This window comes from Dromaius novaehollandiae, chromosome 1, assembly GCF_036370855.1.
Source record: "Dromaius novaehollandiae isolate bDroNov1 chromosome 1, bDroNov1.hap1, whole genome shotgun sequence".
Lineage (NCBI taxonomy): Eukaryota > Metazoa > Chordata > Aves > Casuariiformes > Dromaiidae > Dromaius > Dromaius novaehollandiae.
In genome coordinates this window covers 60,366,398-60,390,449 of record NC_088098.1, presented here as the reverse complement: position 1 = coordinate 60,390,449, position 24,052 = coordinate 60,366,398, and the positions used below count along the sequence as shown (strand labels likewise).

Below are 24,052 nucleotides of genomic sequence, written 5' to 3'. Positions count from 1 at the left end.
TTGAGGGTCTAATTCTCAAGCAGCAGAATGTAGTTTGTCTTTGCAGCAGCATTTAAAAGAATTCAGATTATGAAGGGTCCACATTTAGCTGGAGAAGATGAAGTAGTTAGCAATGTACCTGTCACCAGCTCCTGAGACATTAACTATCTCCTCCTTGCTGATGTGGATGGCGGGGTAGTGGGCGGCACACAGGCTGGTAGCAGCAGTCTGCATGGGGAAGAGTAGAAGGAAAGTCAGCAGGAATTGTTCAAGCTGTGAAGGGATGCTTGAACATGACTGATGTCATCCAGACCTGCACTGATGCTAAAAAAGAAAACAAAAGTCAGTAATCTTTTTGGACACTTTGAATAAGCCCTGTTTGCATCTTTTGGAAAAATCATTTTCCCTGTACACTTGTGCAGCCATTTACATTCCCGAAAATAAGATTTTCACTCGTGAATATTCATGGAAAGTCCATTTTAAACCAGCTGACTATAAAAACTGCCATTAGGAGCCAGAAATACCAGAACAGACAGCTTGAATGTTTTTGCTAATCCTCAGATCTGTGTATTCCACCCTCCCAAATGTGTATTTGCCACAGAGGCTAGCACTGGTGTCTCATTTTTCCAGGCTTGTTACTACACCACCAGAAATAGCAATGGTGCTATTTGGTCCCAGACAGATGCAACGGAGAGCTCAGAGTCTGTCTTCTGTGCCCTTACCTGTTCATGAGCTCCAGGACAAAGCAAGATGCTCCCTCCCATGCTCTTGCCACATAAGAGGACTCCATGAGTGCCAAGTGTCACCACCACACAGCGCAGCTGTGTCAGCAAAGGCTGGGCCAAGGTCATTGCAGTCTTGACAACATCCTCCAACCTGGATGGTAGCTCTTTAGATAGCAGGGTTGGGGGGGGGGGGGGGGAGGAAAAGCTATGACATAACTTTAAAGGTTCTGAGTTGGCCTTTTTGTATCACTGGGCTGGCAGTCTATTTATGAGCACTACTGAAAATCTGGTTGATATATATTTCTTTTCTTTAAAATGATCATGAGAAAGATGAAATTCTTCAACCCTCAGCTTCCATATCATGTCTCTGTTCTTTGCTGAGGAAAACACTTCTTGTGGGACTATGCATTTATCTATAGAGACCAAACAATTGTTTTGGAGCATGACATTATTGTCTTAATGCTACTGAATTTCTGTCAGTGTGTGGTGAGGATATTCTTTTTCCCCAAAGGGTGGTTATTGTTAGAACAATGGCCATAATAACATCATGCTTCACTATGGTATATAAACTAGGGATTGTTCTTTTTTGATTGATGAAGTGGTGAAAACGGGATCTCTGTTTTTGAACAGAGAGCTATCCCAGGCCTCTTTGATAGATCAGCAGTATGGCTTGGTCCTTACAAACCATGTAAGGATGGTTGTAAGGTGGAAGAGGCTGAGGATGCTTGTGAATTCCCACTGTGTTATAATCCAATTTGCTTGAAATGAAAGCCCCATTAGTTGATTACTTTCAATTGCATTTTTAACAACATCAGAATGACCCAAAAGTGATTGAAATGGGCCTGCGCATTCAAATCAGAAAATGTGCATCTTCTCACAAAATCCGTGTTTTCTCCCACAAGTGTTATGTTGACCAGTTCTAGTGATTTCAAACAACTTGCAGTTTGTAGGCTAGTTCATTGCTGCCCTGCACGATGCTGCTGTGTGGGCTTTGTAAAGCCTCCAACCCCTGCAGCAGTTCTTAGAGCCAAAGTTAATGATTTTGGAGCTGGACTACATTCACTGCCCCAGAGAAACAGTGCTGTTACTCTAGCAACTTCTGATTTAGCACCATATGGCACTTACAATCAGCAAAAGTTCTCATTCTGGAATGGGAGCTGGAGAGGAAAATGGTGTCTCCAGGCTCTAGATTATCTGAAAGAGTGACAGTATTCAATACCTGCTGGCAGAGGGTTCCCAAGGGTCTGATTTATTGCTCTTAGTTCTTGCAGGTTGGGGGAGATGTACGTGAGCGATTTCCAGCTGTCTGAGAGGAATGGTTTAGAGGCCTTCTTCTCATCTGTTGGCTCATAACACACTTTAAAACAACATTGAAATAGGTTAATTAATTAATTAATGGTTAATCTCTACTTCAGAGCAGGGTGCGGTGTGGAAGGCTTATTGTGAGCTGCACAACTAGGGTTGCATGTATAAGCTATTAGCAGCTTATGTACTATTTCCCCTGCACTTGGGACAAAGTCTCCTAATTTTCCTTTCTATTGCTCAGAAAGGATGCAGTTGCTTCTGGCTCTGGAATGATATGACCAGGCTTTGGGTTTGCTACACCTGCTGTCTGGTTTTGGAGCCTCTGCCAGGTTTTAAGAACTTTGTCTTCAGAATTTGCTTCTAAAAACAAAGGCATGACTCTGAAGGCTCAGGAAGCCTTGTGAAGAGTCCTCAGCATACCAGGGCAGGGACAATGTATTTTATGGGAAGCAGCAGACAAATTCTCTCCAAAGATGCATTAGCCCTTATTCTGAGAAGCAAACTATGTTGCTGTTCAAATTGGCAGAAGCATGCACATCTGTGCTTGCCTTGAGCTTAAAGACAGAGAACAGCTTTTCCTGGCTTTCTGGCAGAGCCTAAGAGCTATAGCTTTTAACCTATTTGGAATGTGATTTACCTACAGAATGAAAAAAAACTTAAAGAAAGTGGAATTGTTTCATCCATTTTAAAGAAGGGAGCAGTGTGTAGAAAGGAGCACAGAATAATACAGCATGTTAGACAAGAAAGGGGTATCTCCAGCAAGCAGCAGTGGAGAGTGCTCAGTGTGTGCAGGTTGTTTTGGAGCACAGGTTGTTAAGAGCTACGGGGCCAGGGCTGGGTGAGTCCTTACCTGCTAGTTGGTGCTCTCTGGCTAGCTGACAGACATACTGAATAGTGGAAAGAGGCACATTTCCATCGATGCAAACCAGAGGGGCCTGGAACAGGTTCTCCTTGAACTTGGACACCTAGTGAAAATCCAGAACACAAAGTAGAGATGGCTTGAGTCATTGCAGAGGGACAAGACTGACTGCTCTTCAGACTCAGGATGCAAGATTTTCACTCATATTGCAGCTTTTAGATGCATGTCTGAACCTAGAAGAGTGACTCCTTAAGGGAAATGGATTTTTCCTTTTGCCTCATCTCATCTCCTTTTTGTTTCTTGCTGTCATCAAGAACTGGATTCAGTGGCCTGGCCCCTCACTAGAGCTGTGCAGTACTCCAGGGTCAGTTGGAGGACCTACAGCGAAAAGGGATGCTGCTATTTAATGGTGGGGGCTCACTGTAGGATTCCCTGTGTTGTGTGTTGCTTGACTATACCTTTGCTTGCTGTGCATGTCAGTTAGGTGTTTTCTGTACACCCATTGCATCCTGAGACAGCTTAACAGCTTGTTGTTCATCACGATGTTTCACTCCCTGGTCCTGCCAAATTCCACAGGGGTAGAGGGCAAAGGTCTGGAATGATAAAGGCATGCCTACGTAGTTAGGCTTACTGATACGATAAAGAACCATCAGGTGACTGGCCCATTGAGTGGAATCCACACAAAATTTGGTGGATAAAAAAATTAATAATCCATAAAAAATTAGTTGGCCGGGCTTTCTACACAATACGTGGGGAGGATTCAGGACCTGAGGAGAGATTTGCAACATTTCCTGCAATGAACAGGCAGGTGAAGTGAAGAGGGGCAATTGCACTGTGCAGCCAGCAAGAAAGCCAGTCAATTACGAAGCATTGCCTAAACCCCTGGCCAGCACCACAGACGCTCCTGCAGCACCCCTCCTACCGCTCTGCTAATCCTGGCTGAACAAAGGGCTGCCAGAATGCTCTTTTCATCAGAAGATTGGCTCAGAGTTTCCTCTGGCTCTCTTTCACAGTTGTTTTGTAAAGCTCATGAGAATTAAACTGTCATGTAATGGTTTTCTACGCCAAGCCTTGGGAGAGGCAGGGTGGGGATGGAAGTGGGAGCAATGACCACCTTTTTTCCTTGGAATTCTCAGTCTCTTGGGGATCGCACTGGTAAGTAAACTGCACTTAACTTCCATGTCTCTGTCAGTCATGAAGTACAGGCTTTTGTTCTGCCAACAAAAGAATGGAGTGAGGAAGGAGGGCGTAGTGATGGCAGTTTCATTGAGTCAGTCCTTAATCACTGCTTCCATTACTCCTGTCCTTTTGAAGGTTTTGGCATGCTGAGAAGCACTGCTTGTTTATACAGTGCAGCATGTAGAAACAACAGGGAGGGAGAGGAGGAGATGGAAGAGGAAAACTTGCTTTAATCAGTATTCTGTCCACATTTGTTTGTTTTTTTCTAAAGAGGAAAATACCTTCCATGCAGGTGGACTGGATTTATTGCTGGCTTTTAAGTTGCCAAAAACGATAGGTTACCTGGGACTAGTTAATGAAGAGTATTCTGGCCTACACGCATGGGATGATAGCAGTAGTGATATCTTATGGGAAAGAGACAGATAGATGCTCCATCTGGCTAATTAGCAACAGATAGCTCTGGTGGCTTGCCATGTTGCTATCTCAGTGGCCAAAATCTGGGATTAACTTCAGGTTTTCCCATGTTCCCTTCGCACACACGCTCTCTCCTGGTACAGCTTCACTGGTTGCTGTTTCTCATACATTCACTGTCCTTCTCATAAGCAGAGGTTTACAAATCAGATGGCATGCATACGTATTGCTCTGTTATCTCCTGGTGGATGTCCATATCTCCCAAGCCAACGCTGAGCTCTCCGGCACTAGTGATCACAGCACAGTAAGTGGCTGTGCTCTTCCCCTCCAGCTGAAGGACGGCTCTCATGTCCTAAAACAGGGAAAAAGTTATAAATGGAGTGTGTTTCTCTTCCGTACCACACTCAGCTCAACTTGAATATTCCTTCTCTGCACCCACCCGGTAGGTAGCAGTAGCGCAGCTTGCTGTTCTCTCTTCAGTCTCCCTCCTTCCTTTAGATAAGCAACATTTCAGAGGTATCTCAGACTAGACAGGTCTGGCAGAGGGCTAATTTTTAATATTTGCAATGCAACAGATGCAACAGCCATGGTTAAAGAAATCATTTAGTAAATGAGAGTGAGAAGTCTCTTCCATGCAGTTCCAGAGGTTATGTTTCTGTCGTAATGGAAGACTAGTCTGGAGAGTGGCTGAAGCATTACCTGCTCCAGCTGTCCTTTCCCATAGTTTATGTGACAAATCTGATGGCCTGCCAACATACTGGGTTTGATGTGGTGACATGTTTCAGCTAGCGATTATATTAGTAACCTTACTGACTGCACAGTGTGCAAGTCTGATTTTGAGGGTAGCCTTGGGGCTATTTTTACAACAGTGCTGTAGATATAGCTATAAGGTGTCCTTCCTCCATGGATTTTTTTGAATGATCTGCTTAAAGAACGCAGGGCATTTCTTGGACTACACATGCGGCTGGAGGAATGCATCCCACCAGTAGGTCACAGAGAAGCTGGAAGTTTTAAGGAAAACGTCTGCTTCAACACTGATGATTCTAGTAATGTGTTTTCTTACAGGCAAGTATTGCTTGGCAACTGTCCAGCTAGTCCTGCTCCATCTTCCCTTAGGAGATTGTTCACTCTGATGACACAAGCTGGAGTGTGTTTGCACAGAGGAGGGATTACACACCTGCAGCTACAAAGCCTTTATATCTCAAAAGAGGGTTCTTGTTCTTATTGCTCCTTTTATGGACCTGCTCAGGTACCAAGAACTCAGGGCCACATAGGTTATTTATATTCAGTTGCCAAGGTCCTGCCCAGGAGATGTGCTGCCTTTGCTCCTGATTCCATGCTTTCTCCATCTTATGCTTCACTCAACAGTTAGGCTGGTTTTGGCAGTGTTTTTCCTCAGGGTCATGCTTTGTACATTTCTGGCTGTGCTTAGGCCTTCCTAGATGTTTTCATATTTCCTCCTGATTTACCTCTCTTTTTCCCTGAAACATCACTCCCTGGTGCTGAATTCAGACCACATGGTTCAGATTCCTAGCCTTACAAACATATAGCCTGTGTTTTGGGAGGTGGCTCCTTGCTTTCCAATTGTCTGTAATTAAAGGAGCATTGAATTATTCCTACTCTTACCCTGATGGAAGGTGGCTCTTATGTCCGTCAGGGTTGAGAAGACTTTTCCCTCTACATAATGTTATCACCTACATGCTTCTGAGAGGATATTATCGTAAAACATACCATGTGGTGACAGTAGTGTAGAATGGACTCTGAATGTTCATCCTTCCCCATAGCTGATAAAAAGAGAGGAGTCAGTCCAAGACGGCTTAAGCAGTCTAAAAGCAAATGGAAACAGAGGATGTTAATAAACCCATCATAGTAGTATGAACACAACTACAGCCTGTGCAGGATGACTGTCTGTTGGAAAACACCTATCAGTCCTTGTCTAGCAGGATGTTCAGGATTAGACCTCAGCTACAGCTGTCCATCAGACTGGCTGGAGTGGAATGAGGCAATCCGTGGCCTTCTGCATACTGGAATTCTGAATTCTTTGGCTTTTTGGAACACCTGGGAGTGGAAGAAAAAGAAGTGGGAAGAATCTTCTGCACTTCCCTGACATCATCTTCTTTCCCCATCACAGGCATGTGGGCTTTCCCATGTCACTTCTGCATATGGCCTTTCTTGCTGCTGGTGTTTACCACACTGCTGTTCTCACTGTGCTATCTTACTAGAACAACCAAATCTGAATGAAACCCTCCCTCCTCTCCCTTCAAGTTATCAGAAATTTTACCTCAATGGATGGATGGATATTTTTTTCTCAAGCTTCCCCATTTGTGAGCCGCAGTGATAGTAGATTTGTGCTAGGAAGTTTAAGGAAAGCTCAAAAAGCCAGGGTAATCCTAAGATCCTTTTGTAATATGCCCTCTCTGCCCCTGCTAATTCCAGTACCCCAAAACTGGGCTGCTGCTGCTTGTGATGGAGCACCAGATCATCCATCACGTGATCCTTTCCTGTTCCCAGTGTCTGCAGCCTTTTCCCTCCCACAGTAACTCCTGTGCTCCAGTTCCTCTTGTCCCTGAGGCATGGACAATCATTTCTGAATAAGGCTGTTCCTTTCAAATTCCTCCTCAAGTCATACTTCTAATGTGACTATAACCTGACATAAATTTCACTCTGAGAAGCAGGCTACTCAGCAGTCATTGGGGATCACTGATGCTTATTTAAGTCTGATGTGGGGGTCACTGTGCTGTACACTAGCGAACTTGATGTTCAGACATCTTTCTTTTCCTGATCCCTGCCCAGCTCCCTCCCCTCTTCTTGCTTGGAATGGCCCCTGCCTTTTCCAGGCAGTCTGCCCACTGGTATATTGCCTAACGTGTCCCAGATCCTGACAACACTAAGAGCTCCTGCTGTTCAAGGAATACCAAAGGACAAATCAGAGCTGGCATACATCCGCAGGCAAACCCAAGCACTACGCACCTGCCAAGTTTCTTCCAACGCCACCAAAAGATCGCCGCACTCTTCCAGCATTTGTTTGTCCACCAACCTGGAAGAATAAACTATTCACTGGCAAAGGTGAGAGAGCTGCTTTGCATAGATGCCATGTCTCTAACATTTTAAGTGAACTTGATGTTGCTGAAACATAGGCCATCAATGAGAAGGGGCAGATGCCACCTAGCTCAAGGATTGAGAGGAGTGCAAACTTTCCTAGCTCATCTACAGACTTCAACTCTGATGATAAAAGCCCACTTCTTAGGGGAGGAGACCAGTTTGGTCTCCTTACCCATTGCTCTTTTGGTCTTATTTGCTATGACCTCTTAGAACAACACTAACAAGTGTTTCAGGTAGTATGAATAGCCCTCTCAATCCACCTGCTCATACCAGCGTGGGGGACTCTGGTCCAGGCCTGAAGGACTCTGTGATTGCCCTCCAGATCACTTAGCTCCACCCTATAAGCAGGTTAGGGGTGTCATTTCTATTTTATTCTTTTCTCACTCTGGAGGTAAAATGAGCTTTGCTAACTTTGCCCGTGCTGCCTCTGTGCTTAACCTGTGGAAGGATCTGCTTCAGCATCTGAATATTCTTCCTCTTGCCCTTCCCTTCCCAAACATCTTCTTGGTTAAAAATACCCTTCTTCTCCATCTGTGTGGCTAGCAGCTTCTCTTTTCTCTTGCCTTTGCCTTCCACTCCTCTCCTCTGTCCATCTGTCAGTCTGTCACAAACACAGACAGATTACGGGCTATAGAACACAGGCAGTCTCACAGACACCTGTCTCCTCCATGGCATCCCCAAGCTCTCCTGCCAGAAGAATTACCTCAGTAAATGCTCTCCCTCACACAAATCCTATCTGACGGGTGACTGAACATGTTTTCACATCTCTTTGGGCTTCATTATTGGTTATCAAATGATTTTAAGGCTCTTATTACAAAAAACCCTGAAACATATTTTTCCATTTCTAAAGACAGCTTGCCACTGGTGTTCATAATATTCTTCACTGTTCTGGATAATCCAGAGCTTTCAAGAGTATGTTAAATGTCTGGGTGGCAAGTGCTGAAATGTGTGCATGCCCATAGACAGGAGTTCCTGGCCCAGACTTGTTCTGCCTCATGTCTGCCCAGGTGCACCAGTATACCCCTGCCATACACATTCTTCTTCCTTGTAAGCACTTCTACCCATCTTAGACAACAGAATATATTGCCATCTCACAGTACAAAATATCATGCTTCCATCCTGTCACTGTTTTGGGATGTACTTAAGAGCCTGCTCTAAGCTCCCTGTGGACCCTTCTTCTTCCCCTGTGCAGAGCCTTCAAATCATGGACCCTGCACATCTCTCCTTTACACACAGTCCCTTCTTCATCTGGTCATGTGGCTCTGAAAGGCTGCTCTCCCATGAAAAGACGCTCTTCTGTTACTCTCTTCTGGCCTCCAGGCGTCTTATGTTTCCCCTGACTCTCCCCAGTTATGTAATTTTTGACAGTTGGTGCTAATTCTTGACCCCTTTGCTCTTCTTTCTGGTGATTCTCCATGCCTTAACCTGCCAAGGCAACCTGAGCAGAACTGTATGTGTATAAGCAATCTATTGCCTCCGTCCACCCTTCCACTACTTGTCACTCCTCACTAATTAACCTCCACACCTCTAATGCCCCTCCATTACATTTGCTCACGCTCCCTGTGAATTGCCGCTGGCACAGTCAGGAATGAGGATATTTCCATCTGTGTCTATCTCCCTTTGACTGTAGCAGATTTCCAAAGCACTGAGCATGCCTATTCTAACTCTGAAACTCACTGTCCATAATAGATGCAGCCGGGGGGGAAAAAAAAATCCTACTCCAAAGTAAAAAGCAAGGATGCTCGTTTACGTAAGTCAAACAACTGATTTAACATTAGCCCCTATTTCAATATTAAAAGAGAGTACTAGCAACCTTCAGTAATGAGCACAAACTCTATTTTATGCAGTTCCACAATGTATTTTTCAAAACTGATGCCAGCAGGAATGCTGAAAGTGCTTATGAGGGTCTTTCTTTGTCTGGCTGGTTGATCTGCTCTTTCAATCCCCCACCCCACCCCAAAAGGTCTTTTTTAAGCTGAACCCTGCCCGTAACATGCATGGACCAGCCTCTGCAACTCAAGGACCCAGCCGTGACTGCCCTCTACTGTTGCACAACTCCACAAGATCTGAAAGAAATGATGCTAAATAACTCTTTAAAGTAGTAGGTGAGTGAAGTGAAAGATAAACTAGCAGCCTGCTTTTTTGCTTGTGAAGCAAAAGAAATGTCTGGCTCTCAGCAGACCTTGACAATTGAGCTGGTAACGCAAACTGAGCAGTACTCATATCCTTCTCTTCTCCTCTCTCACCTACTTCTGGAAATCCTGAGAGTATACTAAGCATAATGCTTCTTCCAACACCTTTCTCTGAGCAAAAAACAATCCCTCTTTCTCTGCAGGTCAGACAGTTACTTATAAAGCACCCTGCTTCTGGACAGCCTTGAAAGCCATGTGGGAATTAAAACCAGCACAGACTGCAGCCGCTTTCTTGCTAACTGGGACAGCATGAGGTGTGAATGGTACCCCAGTGCTTTGCAACAAATACGACTTTCACAAAGGTGGGACATGCTGGCTGCTGAGCTCTTTGGAAAAATCTGTCCTTAAAAGCCTAAATAGAGTGATACTGCCTTTTCCTCTGTGTCCAACCACAGCAGCTGTCAACAGGAATGTTTTGGCTGTCAGTTCCCAGATCTTTCTGGAGCTTGGCATCTGGGTAGCTGCCATGATGTGCCTTTGGCTCTAGGGCTCACTGCTAAACACACAGGCAGCAAATGGCTCACTTCTGAATGCAACACTAAAAAAAAAAAAAGAACCCTCCTTTCTTCCTTTTCCCCTGTCAGCTGCTCCCACTGGGGTCTGCTGCTGCCCTTGGTCCCTCACCATGCTGTGGGTGGTCCAGGGATCTGCACTCACTGCTGGCATGCCAAGGGGCAGCTGCTCACCCTTGGATGCAAGTTAGCTCTTTGCTCTGATAGCTTGGCATGGGGTATGTATGCTATTATTTAGATCACAGCTGAAGCAGTTGGACTTTCTGTTTTCCAGGCCTGCACAGCTGATGTCACTGAACGTGTCACCCTTGACCATTATAAAACTGTCTGGCCTCCATCTCCATATCACTGAATAACTTACTTCCTTTATGACAGCTTCCCCAACACGTCTTGCCCTATCTGACTGAGATGTCTTCATATATTGCCCCATCTGAGGGCAGGAGTTTGCTACAAGTTTCCTACTTTGACAATCAGCACAGAGTAATGTGAGACACCAAATGATTTTTGAACAAGCCCCCTACCATCATCATCTGTGGTATTACCTACAGCTCAACAAAAAACTGTTGACCCCTTTCCAAAAGCTACAACCTCATCTGTCTGCTGTACGCCCTCCGCCCTGGCTTATCAGCACAATGCCCTCCATACAAAGATATACCCACTCTGGGCACTCTGCAGGGAGACTCTGGATCATGTTCTGGTCCCTGTTCCTGTTGCTTTGCATTGCTAGAACAGCTCCAGGCAGTCAGAGCTGGCTCTTACCTGGGGATTTCCTCCCTAGAGGGGCTGTCCTTGAATTACACAATGTCACAGTGCAGTGAGGGTCTTCACTGTTGCTTCTAGCTCTTTGCATATGTACTTCGAGAAAGACCTGGGCAGTTCTTCTGCTAAAACAGCTTTTTGGGCTCGTGACATCACAGAATAAGCCTGAGGCATCTTAGCATAGACTGTACAGGCTACAGACCTATGTGGATGTTGTAAAGATGATATATTGCTCTGTCGCAGTCTTGAATGGTAGGGATAATGACTTTCAGTATGGGATCAGAGTAAGTCAGTATGTATTACCCCACTGCCCACCTAGACAATATACCAAATACGTAGCACTGTATCTCCCATGTTTGTGGATGTGTGTGCATACACACTCACCCACACACCCCTGAATACCATACACAGATACCCCTTCCCCCACTCTTTTCTTTGGCTAGACACTCCTGTGAAAGTAGCTGAACATGGCAGTGGTGCTAAAAAAGCTGTTGTCAATACAGTACCAGGATGACAGAGTTCTGCGCCTTGGCTATAAAGTCAACGTTGATGCCTCCAATCACCACCTTTAAGAGGGAAGAAAAGGGTAAAAAGTGGGTGGAAAGACTTGATGGAGAAGTTCTGAGTCTTCTTTGCTTTTCCTAATCACTTCAAACACCCTCTTGAAAGTTATGACCATTATAGTGTGACCGCCTGCTCTTACTTGGCTTGGCTAGATGCAGGTCTGTACAATCCCAGTTAGAAAGAATGGAAATCTCTTCTAAATGTTTCTCTTTGAATTAAACCTACTCATAGCCAGCCCCAGCATGGCAGGCTGGACATCCTTGTGCATGTATATGGGTGTTGGCTGTTTCACTGAGTAGTGGTAGAATTATGAAAGAAGTTGCATGGGTGTAGCCGTGTCAATGCCCCTGAGGCCATCTCTCTTTGGACAGCTTTTGACATACCAAACCTCAGAAGAGATGCTGGTACTGCTGTTTAAAAATACAAAGAAAATGGAAACAACTGGCTAGAGAAAATAGCTAACTTCTTGCAACTTCCCAGAAGAAACTGCCATATTCAGAGGTCAAGGGCATATGATACTCAACATCATCCAGTGACAATTTATGGACCATTGTCTTATTGTCATACAAAGCTAGAAAAAGCAGTTTATAGCTCCACAAACAGAAGGTTCTCAGGTTCCTTGGGGACATATGGCTGTTTTTCCTTGTTCTGCCAAATGCTGCATTATTGCCTTTGGAGTCACTGACCTCTTTTATGTTGACAAATCCTATTGCAAATGGATTTCAGAAGCTTTTTAAGCTCTCTGAAGGCTACCTAAAATAGATTTCTGTAAAGTATGTGGCACATGCAAGTGAATGGAGTATGAGGGTTATAAGGGATCCTGTTTGGGATATGCAGCACCTCTTGTAATTTGGCAGTCATGAGCAGGAGACCAATGAGGGGAGACATTTATAAAACATGTATGCCTCGGCAGCTCAAAATATTGCGGCCCCCCCCCCCAAGGTCTACTTCTGTAGTCACATGACTTCCCTAGCTCTGAGAGCAATATAATTTAAGTTGTATGGAAGGGCACAATAAAAGGCAAAAAAGTGAGTAGGGTTTTAAGGATTTGATGGTCTAAGACTCAGTGTAATTAGGCCATCATCAGTGTTTATTCTCTGGAAGTGTGGACGGGGGGAGAATGGACACAGAGATGGCATTCACCTGAGGAAAATGAAGAAAACAAAAGAGAGAATGCCTGCCTACATTAAGCAGAAAGATTGGTCTCTGGCTGATAGCTGAGTCACTTCATACTTTTGGGAACAGATGTAAATTTATCCTCACTGCTGTCAGCAGAGACATGTTATCTAGAGAGCAACAGGGGACTCACTGGCTGAGGTGGAGTCATGTCCTCTCTCCGAGGCAGCCTCCCCTTCCTTGTGGCTTTCTGTAGTTTGCTCAGGGCCACTGCAATGCAGCTGCCCACTCTAGCGTTGTTCTGGATCAGAGCAATGTCTGCACAGGGTTTCTTTGAGGAAAAGAAAAAGTACTAGCAAGATTGGCCTGGCAGAAGCCTGTGTAGGAACTTCATTTCCCTTAATGGGAGAAAGCAGGAAATACAGGCTGGGAAGCTTGATAGGTCTGATCCTCCTAGCCATAATCCATTGTCGACACATATACTGGGTTGCAATAATATGTGCATACCCTAAAGATTTCAGTGTATTCACCTTCCCTCCCCTGTGTCTCTGTGAAGTAGAGGAAACCCGTAATCTCCATTTTTACAAATAGGGAATGGAAGTAAAGGCCACACAGAAGAGAAAAGGAAGTGAAGTGCCTAGACAGGAGTTAAGAACCTAAAAACTTCTGTGGATCTTGGCCAGTTTTTCCAGAAATAGATGCCTATTGAGATTTTTGCCAAACCTCTGTGTGCCTATTTCTGTTGATTTCACTGGGAGCAGAGCATCAGAAGCTTTTAAAAGTCCCACTAGATGGCTGCATGCAGCTTTAAGTATCCAAAACCTCTTTACCAATCTGCCCTGACCAATCAGCTGTGAGGTTCCCCAGAGGTTTGGCTGCAAAGCCTGGAGATGAACCTGTCTCTCCCAGAGCCTACAACAGCATTGCAGCCAGTAGATCTGCCTTTCTCATGCCTGTGCAAGAGTATTCCTGCTCACACGGGAGTATTTTCCCTCTGAGTTTCTCTTACTTTGCACCAGCATGAAGAGTTGCATAAGACAGCATGATGTATAACGCTGCATGCTGGGATGACCCGGCACCTTCCCACATGCCAACGCTGCCACTGGCAACAGCATCCTGAGACTCCATCGTGGACTGGGTGAGCTCAGGGGTCAGATATGAGTGATCTCTTTGAGCTTTGGAACACCGCTGTCAGTGCCAGCCTCCAATTTTTAATGCAAAAATGAAGGGAGACAGTAAGAGTACTACTGAAAAAAGAGGATGCAGTTGCTAAGCTCTCCTCCATTTGCAGATACTGAAGTGTTTGCCCCATGCTAGACTGTCAATAAAGAGACAGTTTTGCAGTGAGCATTTTTCAAGGAGATACAAAGAAGTACACCAGAGTACCTTCTCTCCCCATTCAGTGAAAGGATACTAGAGTCCAGTGATTTCCCATCGGTCAGTTCATTGATCTTCTGTAGCAGAAAAGGCGTCAATTCTTTGCCTGTGATCCCTTTTGACCTGTAAATATGAAGAAAATGCCTGTTGATGAGAAGAACTGAGCAGCATCAGAGGAGAAGCACTGCTGCTAGCAGATAATCTATCTCCACAACCACATACCATAAAAAGCTGTGTAAATAAGCTTCAGGTTAGATAAAAGCATGGTGAAAGACATGTGGGCTCACGCACACCCAAATTAAGACATCAGCTCTGCTACAGCCCTTGTGGTGGTGTCTCTGAAGTCATTTACTTCCCCATGACAAGGTGAGCAAACGATAGGGCTTAGGGTGCTTCTCACCTGGCTTCCCTCAGCGCTTGCTGGATGGCCTCTTCAATAACTTGGCCTGAGGCAGCTTGCTCCTGGGGGCAGGGCACTGCTATTAGCACCCCACTGCTCAGGCCTAGCCCCAGAGTGCTGGCTGGGAAAGGACAGGATTATTGTTAGTGATTCTCCTTGGCTAAATCAAATGCTGAAGTAAAAGGACAGATGAGAGTGCATGCAGGGTGAACAAACTCATGGTGTTTGAGCTCCTATTCTTAGCTGACCCAAGGACAGGTTCTTTCCAAGCTATCTGCCTATTTCTTTTGAGTCTGTGTGTAGAAGAAAAGCAGGCTTTTGTAAACACATTAATGTGCTTGTCCCCTCCATTTCACCAGTGTGAACAAAACATATGTGTATGAGCATGCCAAGGCAGCTGCAGCTATCTATAAAAACTTGCTCTGATTGAACTTCCCTGCTCCCTCATTTTCAAGGCACTGAAGGAGAAGCAGGGGGAGATGGGATGGCTTGTTTTTTCTGTAGTCTCTTCTTCAGGTTAAAAAAGAAAGTGCCTCATCTGAGGTGACTTTCGTGACCTTCTGTTCCCAGGGTCTATATGGACCTTTCACTGCTGGAACGCACCGATGAGTTCAGCTGCCTCCTCCTCGTTATGGACATGATATGGTGCCCGGAAGCCACTTTGGCATGAGAAGAAGGCTGGAAACTCCCTTGACTCTCCAAAGGCAGCTACACAGACTCCCTGAGTCTCCTGCAGCAGTGGAGATGAGACAAGCAGGTAACTGGTGGAGGGAAAGGGAACCCACAAAAACACGAAACATTTCCCTTCTACATAGCTACAAATTGGCTTTCTTTAGCACTGTGTTTGGTTAATTTTATACCTCTCGTTTTATTCCAGATATCAGCAACATTTTTCAAAGCAAAGAGCCAGACGCTAGTCAGATAGAATCTGGCTTAATGAGATATAGGAGACATATGCTCTCTTTGCCTGTACTCAGAGCAAAGCAAAAGTTGTGGAGCTGTTGTTAGCACAATACTGACTCCAAAGTAATAAGCTTGATCTTTGATCTGAAAATATGTCATGAACTGACAGGAATATAAATGAGTTCTGTTTACTGCTCAAAAGCATTGATTCTTGGCTGTCATCTGAAGAACTGGCCCTGGTGGTTTGTAACATACCAAACCCTAAAAATGGGCTCTACTGAAAATCATCTTGATACCCATTTGAATTCTGAGGTTATTTTAGTGTTGCCAGCTTGCCTGATCAGTGAAGCATTCTCCCAGCAGAGAGTTAAGCAAGTCTCAGGCCAGAGAAAGAGGGAATGGTTAGGAATGCCTTAAGCTCCAGTAATAACAGCTGATGGAACAGCCTCTTGTGCACGGATGTATTTGTGTTAGGGAACAGTGAGTACTTGAGCTCAGCTGAACTCAGGTCTAGAGAACAGTAAATGTGGCCTCTACCCTCTCAACAGTCATTTTTAAAAATCTTAGGCTAAACACCTGGCCCCACACCACTGTGCGCTCTTGGCATTACTGGGTTCAGTTCACAAAGTACGACATTATCTGCTTTCATGCTCAGCAGCCCATGCTACCTACCAGATATTCCAGAGTCCTGCCAATATCAAGGATAGACTTGACTCCTGCAGATACGACAGCAACCGGAGTCCGTCCTAGCTCTGTCAAGTCAGCACTCACATCCAGAGCTGTTAATGGGCAAGCAGCATTGTATTGGTGATAGTTTTGCATTCAAAGCTGATGTGATCTGCCCTTTTAAAAAGCCTCATCTGTGGGAAGGCTAAGGCCTGCTTTTGTAACCACCTTGGTCCACTAACAGATATTACAGGTTTAGATCAAGCCTTTAGCTGTTGAGATTTTAAGACATATTGAAAACAAAGAAATCACATGGCTCAGGGCAGAGGTGCAGCCCTGCACTGTATCTCTCAGCTCTTTGATTACATGTACCAACAGCATGCAACAGTTTAGCAGAAAAGAAGGAAAAAGATGTTATAAAGCAAGGACAAAGTTTAAGGGACCAGAATAAAAATTAACTAGATTTTGATTTTGGAGTTGATATCACTGGCAAAATGTGCCAAAAAAGCCTTCCTGACCTCAGGAAATTCTGGTCTGGAATTTATGTCACATGTGAAAGAGACAGAATGCTGTATCCCTGTGCTATGCTAGGGATATGTATGGCTAAGAAGGGAGAATGATACTTAAAGGTCATAAACCACACTTTCAAGGCTGTGCAGTGTCCCGGTTTTCCAGAGTGGTGCATGCATCTCTAACACAGAGCAGGGCCTAAGTCTCTTTTGTGGTGAGACTCTCCTACTCTTGAGCTGAGAGAGCCAATAACAACATGGTGCTTGATAGCCAGTATCAGGTTATCCAGCTATTACAAAGTGGGAAAGGTATAACCAGCTGCTGTTGCACCAGCAAGCCACATCCACATAACCGTGTGTAAGCAAAGGATCAAAAGAAACTCCCACCCTCTTAACAACTGGCCAGTGCTCAAGAGGAATAGTTTGAAGCTTCTGGAAAGGAGACACTGGAGAGAAACATGAGTAGGCCAGCTGGGATCAGCTGGGTGCGCCTTGTGTTTCTACAGAGCTGTTTTTAAATGGTCTCTTTTATCATTTTCCTCAGATAAGGGTAGATTTCTGAGAACTGTACTAGCCAAAATGTGTTCTACATATAACAGCCATGGTATGGTCAAAAAGAATGATAACTTTGCCCTTTACTGAGCAGATAGTTACTGCAGGACAAACTGGTAATGAGGAAAAAGATCGAATTAAATAAAACAGTAGCAACATAGGGAAAAGTAGAATGTACTGCTTTTCTTACTGTTCTCTCCTCCACGATGGACTCCTCCTATGCCTCCTGTCACAAACACAGGGATTCCTGCTTTGTGCGCTGCAATCATTGTTCCAGACACTGTAGTGCCACCAGACAAGCCCTGTCAGGGGACAGCAGTCACAGTCAGCACCCAGGGTGACTCAGAGAATACTGCATGCAGGCAGCTATGGTTGTGGTCGAACACGCACCAACATCACAACAGTCTGCCGTCACCAGCTTAAAAGTGAAATTCTGATACATTCTATTAGGCAAAAATGCAGAGAAAACTTAATTTGAAATTAAAAAGACCCAGGTTCAGATGATTACAGTGATGTATTTTAGCTTCTCTGAGCACTGGGCTGTGGTAAGAGTGAGTGGAATACTAGGACTGAGATGAGTGGAGAGAAGCCTCCTTGGATGTAACTTGCCTCCAATTCATGGCAAGTCTAAATTAGTGCAGTATCTTTAACTTCCATGTTCTCATTCCCCAGTGCCTGTTGATTTTCTTGATACAACCTCTCTTTGGTTTACATAGGCATCTATATAAACACATCTGCTGTGTCTTATGGTCTATCAGTATGTAAAGTACACTAACTTGAGTTCCTTGACATGTTTAAATCTGTCAGGTGTAGTTTAAGGGAATGTAGGGAAATCTAACCTCCACAGAGTATTAACCAAAACAAGCTGCTGAGCTGAAAAAACTGATTAAAAAATCCTAAGTGGCTTTTTCTGTTTTTTACTGCCATAATGCAGCTTGTAAGCTGATGAGCCCAACGAGGATTTTCTACTTGTAATTCTGTAATGCACATATCAGTAACCACATTCACAATGTCTTTGTTTTCATTTTGTAAGTGACACTAACAGGTAAGTTTGTGCAGTGACTAGTGGGATCTGGAAGAGATATGGAGCTCTGAGTCATCATACCAGGAAAAGAATGGTTCTTCACAGAAGGAATAAGTGTTAGATACTGCTAATGATAAAACTTCCTGAAGGATATTACATGGCTGCCATTGCTAAAGGTATTAAGTAGTGTTCTCCTTTGGTATTAATGGAATAAATGGTGCTGTGCCCATTTCCTCCCTCAGAGAATCTGTTTCTTCATTTTGCATCAAGCATTTGTTTGCATTTCTTTTTAGTATAGCGTTCTTATTCATAAGTGCTACAGTTTGATTGTCCTAGAGTTGCCTGAAAGCAGACTTTTGGGGCTTTGAGGAAAGTATTTCCATATTAACTAAAGGTCAAGACTAAAGATTTGAGCTATAATAAATGCTTGAAAGTGAAAATCATTCATCATGAATGAAGACACAGTTTCCATAGCCCTCCTATACAGACTCTGCAAATGGGAAATTACTCAGCAAATGGTCTCAAGAGTTTGTCCAAAATATTAGAAAGAAGGACAACCAAGAAACTCCAGATTCACAAGGCTGCACTGTAAATATTTAAGATTATTTACGCAAATAAAATACTATTCATACCTGCTCAACAGGTTGAGCCTAGTTCAATCTCAAATCTTTACTGTCTTGTTGCTGTTCACTGGCTTAGATGAACCAAGTTAAAGGTCCCAGCCTAGTTCTTAAGGTCATTATCAGAAAAGAGACAGGCACTTCTGTTGGCTGTCCCAACCAAGGGAGCAAAGACACGGGTACAGAAGTACACAGGCACAGAGGAGAGACAAAGGTACAGAGACCAGGTTCAGGCACTGTCAAGATTGTGGGGGAAATCACTGCCCCCACTACGTAAGTAATTTTTGTTCTGATAGCAAAGGCCTTCATTCTTTGGGGCTTTCCAAACAGCAACTTTCATGAGCAGCCAGTGTCACTTCAAGCACTCTGTGTGTTATTTATGATGGCCTGAATGTCACATTAGTTTACATGTAACATGATGATGCCTTATCATGCCAATATGAATGTTCTTAGCCAAGCCTTTATTTGTTCTGCTGTCAGCCAACACAGAATGACTGTTCAGGAGTCATATTTCATGTCTACCATTCCCTAACTCTGCTTATTTTGCCTCTAGATAAGCACATGTTCGAGCTTACCAATAAGACAGAACTTTGCATGCTATTTCCAAGCTGTTTAAAAGCCACCTGGATTGAAGCTGGAAAGTACACTATTGCTGTACAGAAAATACTATAATAGAAAGTCTGTGTACCATACCTGGCTGAGGACGTAAGGAAGATCTCTCCGAGACACTTTAACTACATTTTTACTGCCTGCCAAGAACTGAAGTTCCTCATCTGTGAGGCCAATATGGATTCTGCCCCTTAAAATACCCACAGTGGCTGGCACTGCCCCATTTGTCGTTACAATTTCTTCCACCTCTCTGGCCATGCTAGAATGAGATAGACAAGAGCATGGTTACAAAACTAACAATCCGACTGAAAATTTGCCATATTTGATGGCTGTTATTGCCAGTTTCCAGTTCTATACAGTTCTCATCATTTCAGCTAAGGCCAAGACCTCCTCTCTATCTTCCTAATGACAGAAGTCTTTGCACTTGCTTTTGCAGCAGTCCAGAGCTACCCAGTGCTCCTGTTTTCAATGCCCAAGCTCTGCGCTTCATTTCTGAGGCAGCATCTGAAAAATAACCTGGCTTAGAGGGAAATCTGATTGTACAAAAGACTACTGAATATAGGGGATCTTCTCAAAATAGAACCTTTTTGTATCTATCAGCCAGTATTTCTGAGATCATAGACCTTCATGGGAACCCCTGATATTTCAAGTCTAATCAAATCATCAGGATAGACCTCGTATAGCACAGACATTCAGATACAGGATAAAAACAGTGCTGAGAAGTTGCAGCCTGAGGATCTGCTAAGGCTACAGACCAGGTCTTTTAAAGTTTTGCAAGTTTTTAAAGTTTTTGCATACTTTTTAAAGTTTTGCATACTTGCTCATTCACATGCTACTCTATCTTTTTTAAGAGCAGCTTTTCTCCCTTTCAGAGCTATCTGTAGGTACCCCAGGCAACCTCTAAGTACTTTTTCCCAAAAACTAAATCTGTAGAGCTTCATTCTAAGACAGAGTGTCAGACAAAATAATGCCCATGTAAAAAGCAGGATGGAAAAATCAATACAGAAACCTTCCTGTGCTTTGTTAACACAAGGACAGGGGAAACTGTCACCCACTGACTGGGGAGATTGATGTGATTTTTTGCACCGTCACTCAGCGGGACACAAATCTATGGGACATCAATAAATAAAAGGCAGAGATGGGTTTTCCTTGTGCAGGGCACAGAAGGCAGCAAGAAGGACCAGCAGCTTTCACAGTAGACGTTTTGAAAGGAACCAGTGAGCAGATTTCACTATTGTGTTCTATTCCTTTCTGTACTATAAAAGGTATACCCAGGGAAACTGAACAGTGTTTCCCATGTCTGTACATATCATGCAGCCATAAGTTATCTCTATTTTAGAGTAAGTGATGACTTTATATGCTGCCACATTTTAAAGGAAGCCAGGAATTGAAGGTGATGGATAAAGAAATACATTGGTACGCGTTTGTCATATGGTTCTGTTCTCCTTGGAAGACCACAACAGTTTTACACCAGAATTCATATTCTGCATGTCTAGCAACCTGACATCTCCATCCACTCTTAGGAGGGTTTTGGGTAGACCAGGAATACATATACTGATCCATCAGTTATATGACTTATTCTTTGTTGAACTAGGAACATAAAAATTCACAACCTCAGATTCTGAGGATAGGTCATGCCATGGGTAATGATGGTGCTTTCCAAGGCTACAACTGGTCTCCCCTCCATCAGTGCTTCCTGTATGGAGGGCTGAATCCTGAAATAAGCACCTAGGGATAAATACAACAAAATTAATTATTTGCAGTAACTACTGGCTATTTGATTAAAGGTAAATTTTCATCATCACAGTAAATTTATCCCCCTTTTCAGCTGTTCTTTGAGGTGAATTTAATTTGAATCCACAGATAACTTCAAGAACACTAAAACTGTGTTTTTTATATTTATTAACTATTTGCAAAAAAGCATTACCACTACTACTAATACTAATTATACTGGCTAATACTAAATATATAAAAATACTACTAATACATCATCATCATCACTGAGTGATGTTCCTCTCCCACCATTTTTACAGCTCTGTTCTGTCATTTGCTCCCGTAACATAAATTTAAATTGACATTATTGTGAGTGAAAGAACTGAGACCTGCAACCCATCATGTCTGAAGAATGACACGTGTTTTAAAAGAGTAGAAGTGCTGAGAATATCATAATAATTCAAGATATTGTGAGTATCATGCATGAAAATTTCACCTATTTATGATGTCATTATCAAACAACACACACTCCTGTGCATTGAAGACTTGAAGTAGCCTCCCGAAAGCTGAAAAAGCTCATCTGCTCTGCTTTGCTCCCAAAATACTGCCAGCAAGGTCCCTCCAAAATTCAGATGAGGAAAATGCTTTCCACACAGGGACTGTTTCAGAATACACTACTCACCATGCAGACATCTTCTCACCTGGATCGTCCTACTTGCCACAGAGGACATGTGTCTTCCCAGTCTACAGGTCATCTCCCTAATCACCTTTTGCATCAGGATAGTCCTGAGGTTCCAAAAGTCAGGTAGAAATGAAAGCAGTTATTTAGCAATGATGTGACCATATGAAGCTAAATGTATCACTTCTTGCCCTGATCTCGAAGGTAAAACAATCCTGGACTTGCCCAGAAGACTGCCTGGAAACTCGTGGTGTTCTAAGCACAAGCCAGGGAGCCAAAGCAAAATGTCTGACTGTGGAAACGAGGTGGGAAGTGTCCACCCTGGCTCTTGACAGTGCTGAACTCAAATTGTGAAGGGGTAGAGGGAAGGATGAGGAGTAATGAGCGAGTGATAAACCTTTTACTTTCCCAAGCTCCTTGTTCATGACAAATTGCAGGCTCAGCCATCATCACCTCCAACCTGAAAAATCTCAAGGAGAGCTCAGGGAGAAAGCTACAAGGCTGACACAGGCAGAGGAATGCTATAAAAAGATGATTTTGCCAGTGTCTTGGAGGAAACAAGCAGTTCAGTAAAATAAAGAAACTAAGCTGACAATCAGAAAGCCAGATTGTAACTACAGGGAGGAAAGAGCAGCTCTCCCTAGAGCCAAGGGTGCTTTATGCATGCTCACATTACATCATCTTCTTTCTTAGCACAAAGTGCTGGAGGCAAAGCCACAGTTCGGTCCCAGCAAAAACTCCAGGACCTCCTCTTGTCTCTTAGCAACTCCTATTCACTTTAATTAAATTCATCTCCAAACTGAGAAAGAGGGAGAGAGAGTTATGAATGCCAGACTGGTCTGGTCTGAGCCTCAGGGCAGCTGCATTTAATGCCTGGCTCCTTCACAGATTTTTCTCTGGGCCTTTTGCCATATCCTTCAAGCCTTTCTATTCCTCAACCCTCAACCAGGAAGAAAGGATTTCTTTCTTCTGTCCTGTGTACCTATAGTCCATTTAGATGGTAAATTAATTTGAATACTGTACTGTGTTCATGTTATATCTAGCGGAATATGGCTCTGATCTCTGTATAGTATGTGGTACTACAGCAATACAGAAATATCTTACACTCAAGAAGATTTTCTTGCTAGAATGTAAAGACTTCAGACATATAGGACAGCTTGGACTTTGTCACAGAGGAAGAGGCACCAGTTCTGCTAGACCTCTTTCAAGCCATGAAGACAGACATGGTCTGTCCTGCCTGCATCTGACCTAAACAATGAGGTTTTTTTTCCACCTTCTCAATCCTTATTAAGAGAAAAATCCCACTTAAGTGTATAGAATCAGATCATGATTCAAAGGTGGCAAAATCTCTACTTCATACTTAAAATCTCTGCTTATGCAATGCTAAACTCAGCAGTTGGCAGCCTGAAGAGTTCATGCAAATGTACTGTAATTGCTGTGTGTGTGCATACACACCCCTCACTCTCTAGGGCAAAGTCAGCTTTGGAATAAATTCATTAAGCCAACAAAGTCACACCAAGGATCACTTGGGCTGCTTGAGCTGTGCTTTGAATTTGAACAAACCCCCAAACTCTAAGTGAAACAGCAAAAAGTGCCCAAGCTGTACTGTCCTGTGGATGAAAACCAGCTGGTCACCACCTGAAACCCTATATGAATTAGCTGATTTTGCTAGAAACTCTGCCAACATTCAGCGTAAGCTGGCTGAAAGACTCTTGACGCTTGGCAAGTATTCCAGAGAAACCTGTCGGACTTTTTGATTTGTAACAAAAGTTTGCAGATTCCTAGCAATAGTTTCACACAGCTCTAGTATAGATCAGCTTTCTGCCCTACTCCAGACCTTCCCTCCTAGTCTCCCCTGGTGATCAATCAGGCGCATTTGATTTTACGAAGCAACGGCCTGATGTGTCTCTTACCTCTGGGTGCTTGTCCCACATACGGAGGTTGCAGTCTAAACTGGAGTTGTGCCTAAGCCACCCCGGGAGGAGGCGGGACAAGAGGGGCTGGCAGCGGCATTGGCGTGATCAGGCCTGTGCTCCAGCAATGTGCTCCTTGCTGGGATAGCCCATTTATTATTAACTACCAGAGCAGCTGCACTGCGGAGCTGCTCTCTGCCTGGGGTGAAGGGGGCAATTTTACAACGGGGTGAGGAAAGCGTCTGCTATTATTTTTTTTTCCACTTGGTGCCAGATTTCCCCATACTTTTTAAAAGACTTTTCTCATTTTTCAGATTCCCTTATTGTTGTTGTTGTTGTTTTTTAATCAGTGAATTCAATGTTCATTAAAACAATACCTTTGTA

At 43.8% G+C, this 24,052-nt stretch overlaps 1 protein-coding gene and 1 long non-coding RNA gene across 3 annotated transcripts in view; one reads left to right on the top strand and one right to left on the bottom strand.

Annotated features, from left to right (window-relative positions):
• The window catches only part of LOC112995072 (uncharacterized), a 26,964-nt gene extending 5,108 nt beyond the window's left edge, over positions 1-21,856 (bottom strand). The window contains exons 1-17 of one of the 2 annotated variants that reach the window (XM_026119821.2): positions 21,759-21,856; positions 20,977-21,091; positions 19,448-19,622; positions 17,301-17,412; positions 16,056-16,162; positions 15,084-15,210; positions 14,481-14,601; positions 14,118-14,203; positions 12,897-13,021; positions 11,530-11,589; positions 7,429-7,495; positions 6,190-6,284; positions 4,682-4,810; positions 2,860-2,974; positions 1,924-2,061; positions 702-868; positions 119-207 (exon numbers count right to left, since the gene is read on the bottom strand). In XM_026119821.2, the coding sequence (XP_025975606.2) occupies positions 119-207; positions 702-868; positions 1,924-2,061; positions 2,860-2,974; positions 4,682-4,810; positions 6,190-6,284; positions 7,429-7,495; positions 11,530-11,589; positions 12,897-13,021; positions 14,118-14,203; positions 14,481-14,601; positions 15,084-15,210; positions 16,056-16,162; positions 17,301-17,412; positions 19,448-19,622; positions 20,977-21,091; positions 21,759-21,852 (1,922 nt within the window). In that variant the 5' untranslated portion in view covers positions 21,853-21,856. Of the gene's footprint in view, positions 1-118; positions 304-701; positions 869-1,923; positions 2,062-2,859; positions 2,975-4,681; positions 4,811-6,189; positions 6,285-7,428; positions 7,496-11,529; positions 11,590-12,896; positions 13,022-14,117; positions 14,204-14,480; positions 14,602-15,083; positions 15,211-16,055; positions 16,163-17,300; positions 17,413-19,447; positions 19,623-20,976; positions 21,092-21,758 lie in introns of those variants that run through there. The other variant, XM_064514192.1, reaches the window with a different exon arrangement.
• LOC135328739 (uncharacterized) lies at positions 14,349-24,052 on the top strand. Its single transcript, XR_010389760.1, has 3 exons — positions 14,349-14,446; positions 15,051-15,237; positions 19,308-24,052. It is a non-coding gene; the product is annotated as an uncharacterized LOC135328739 (long non-coding RNA).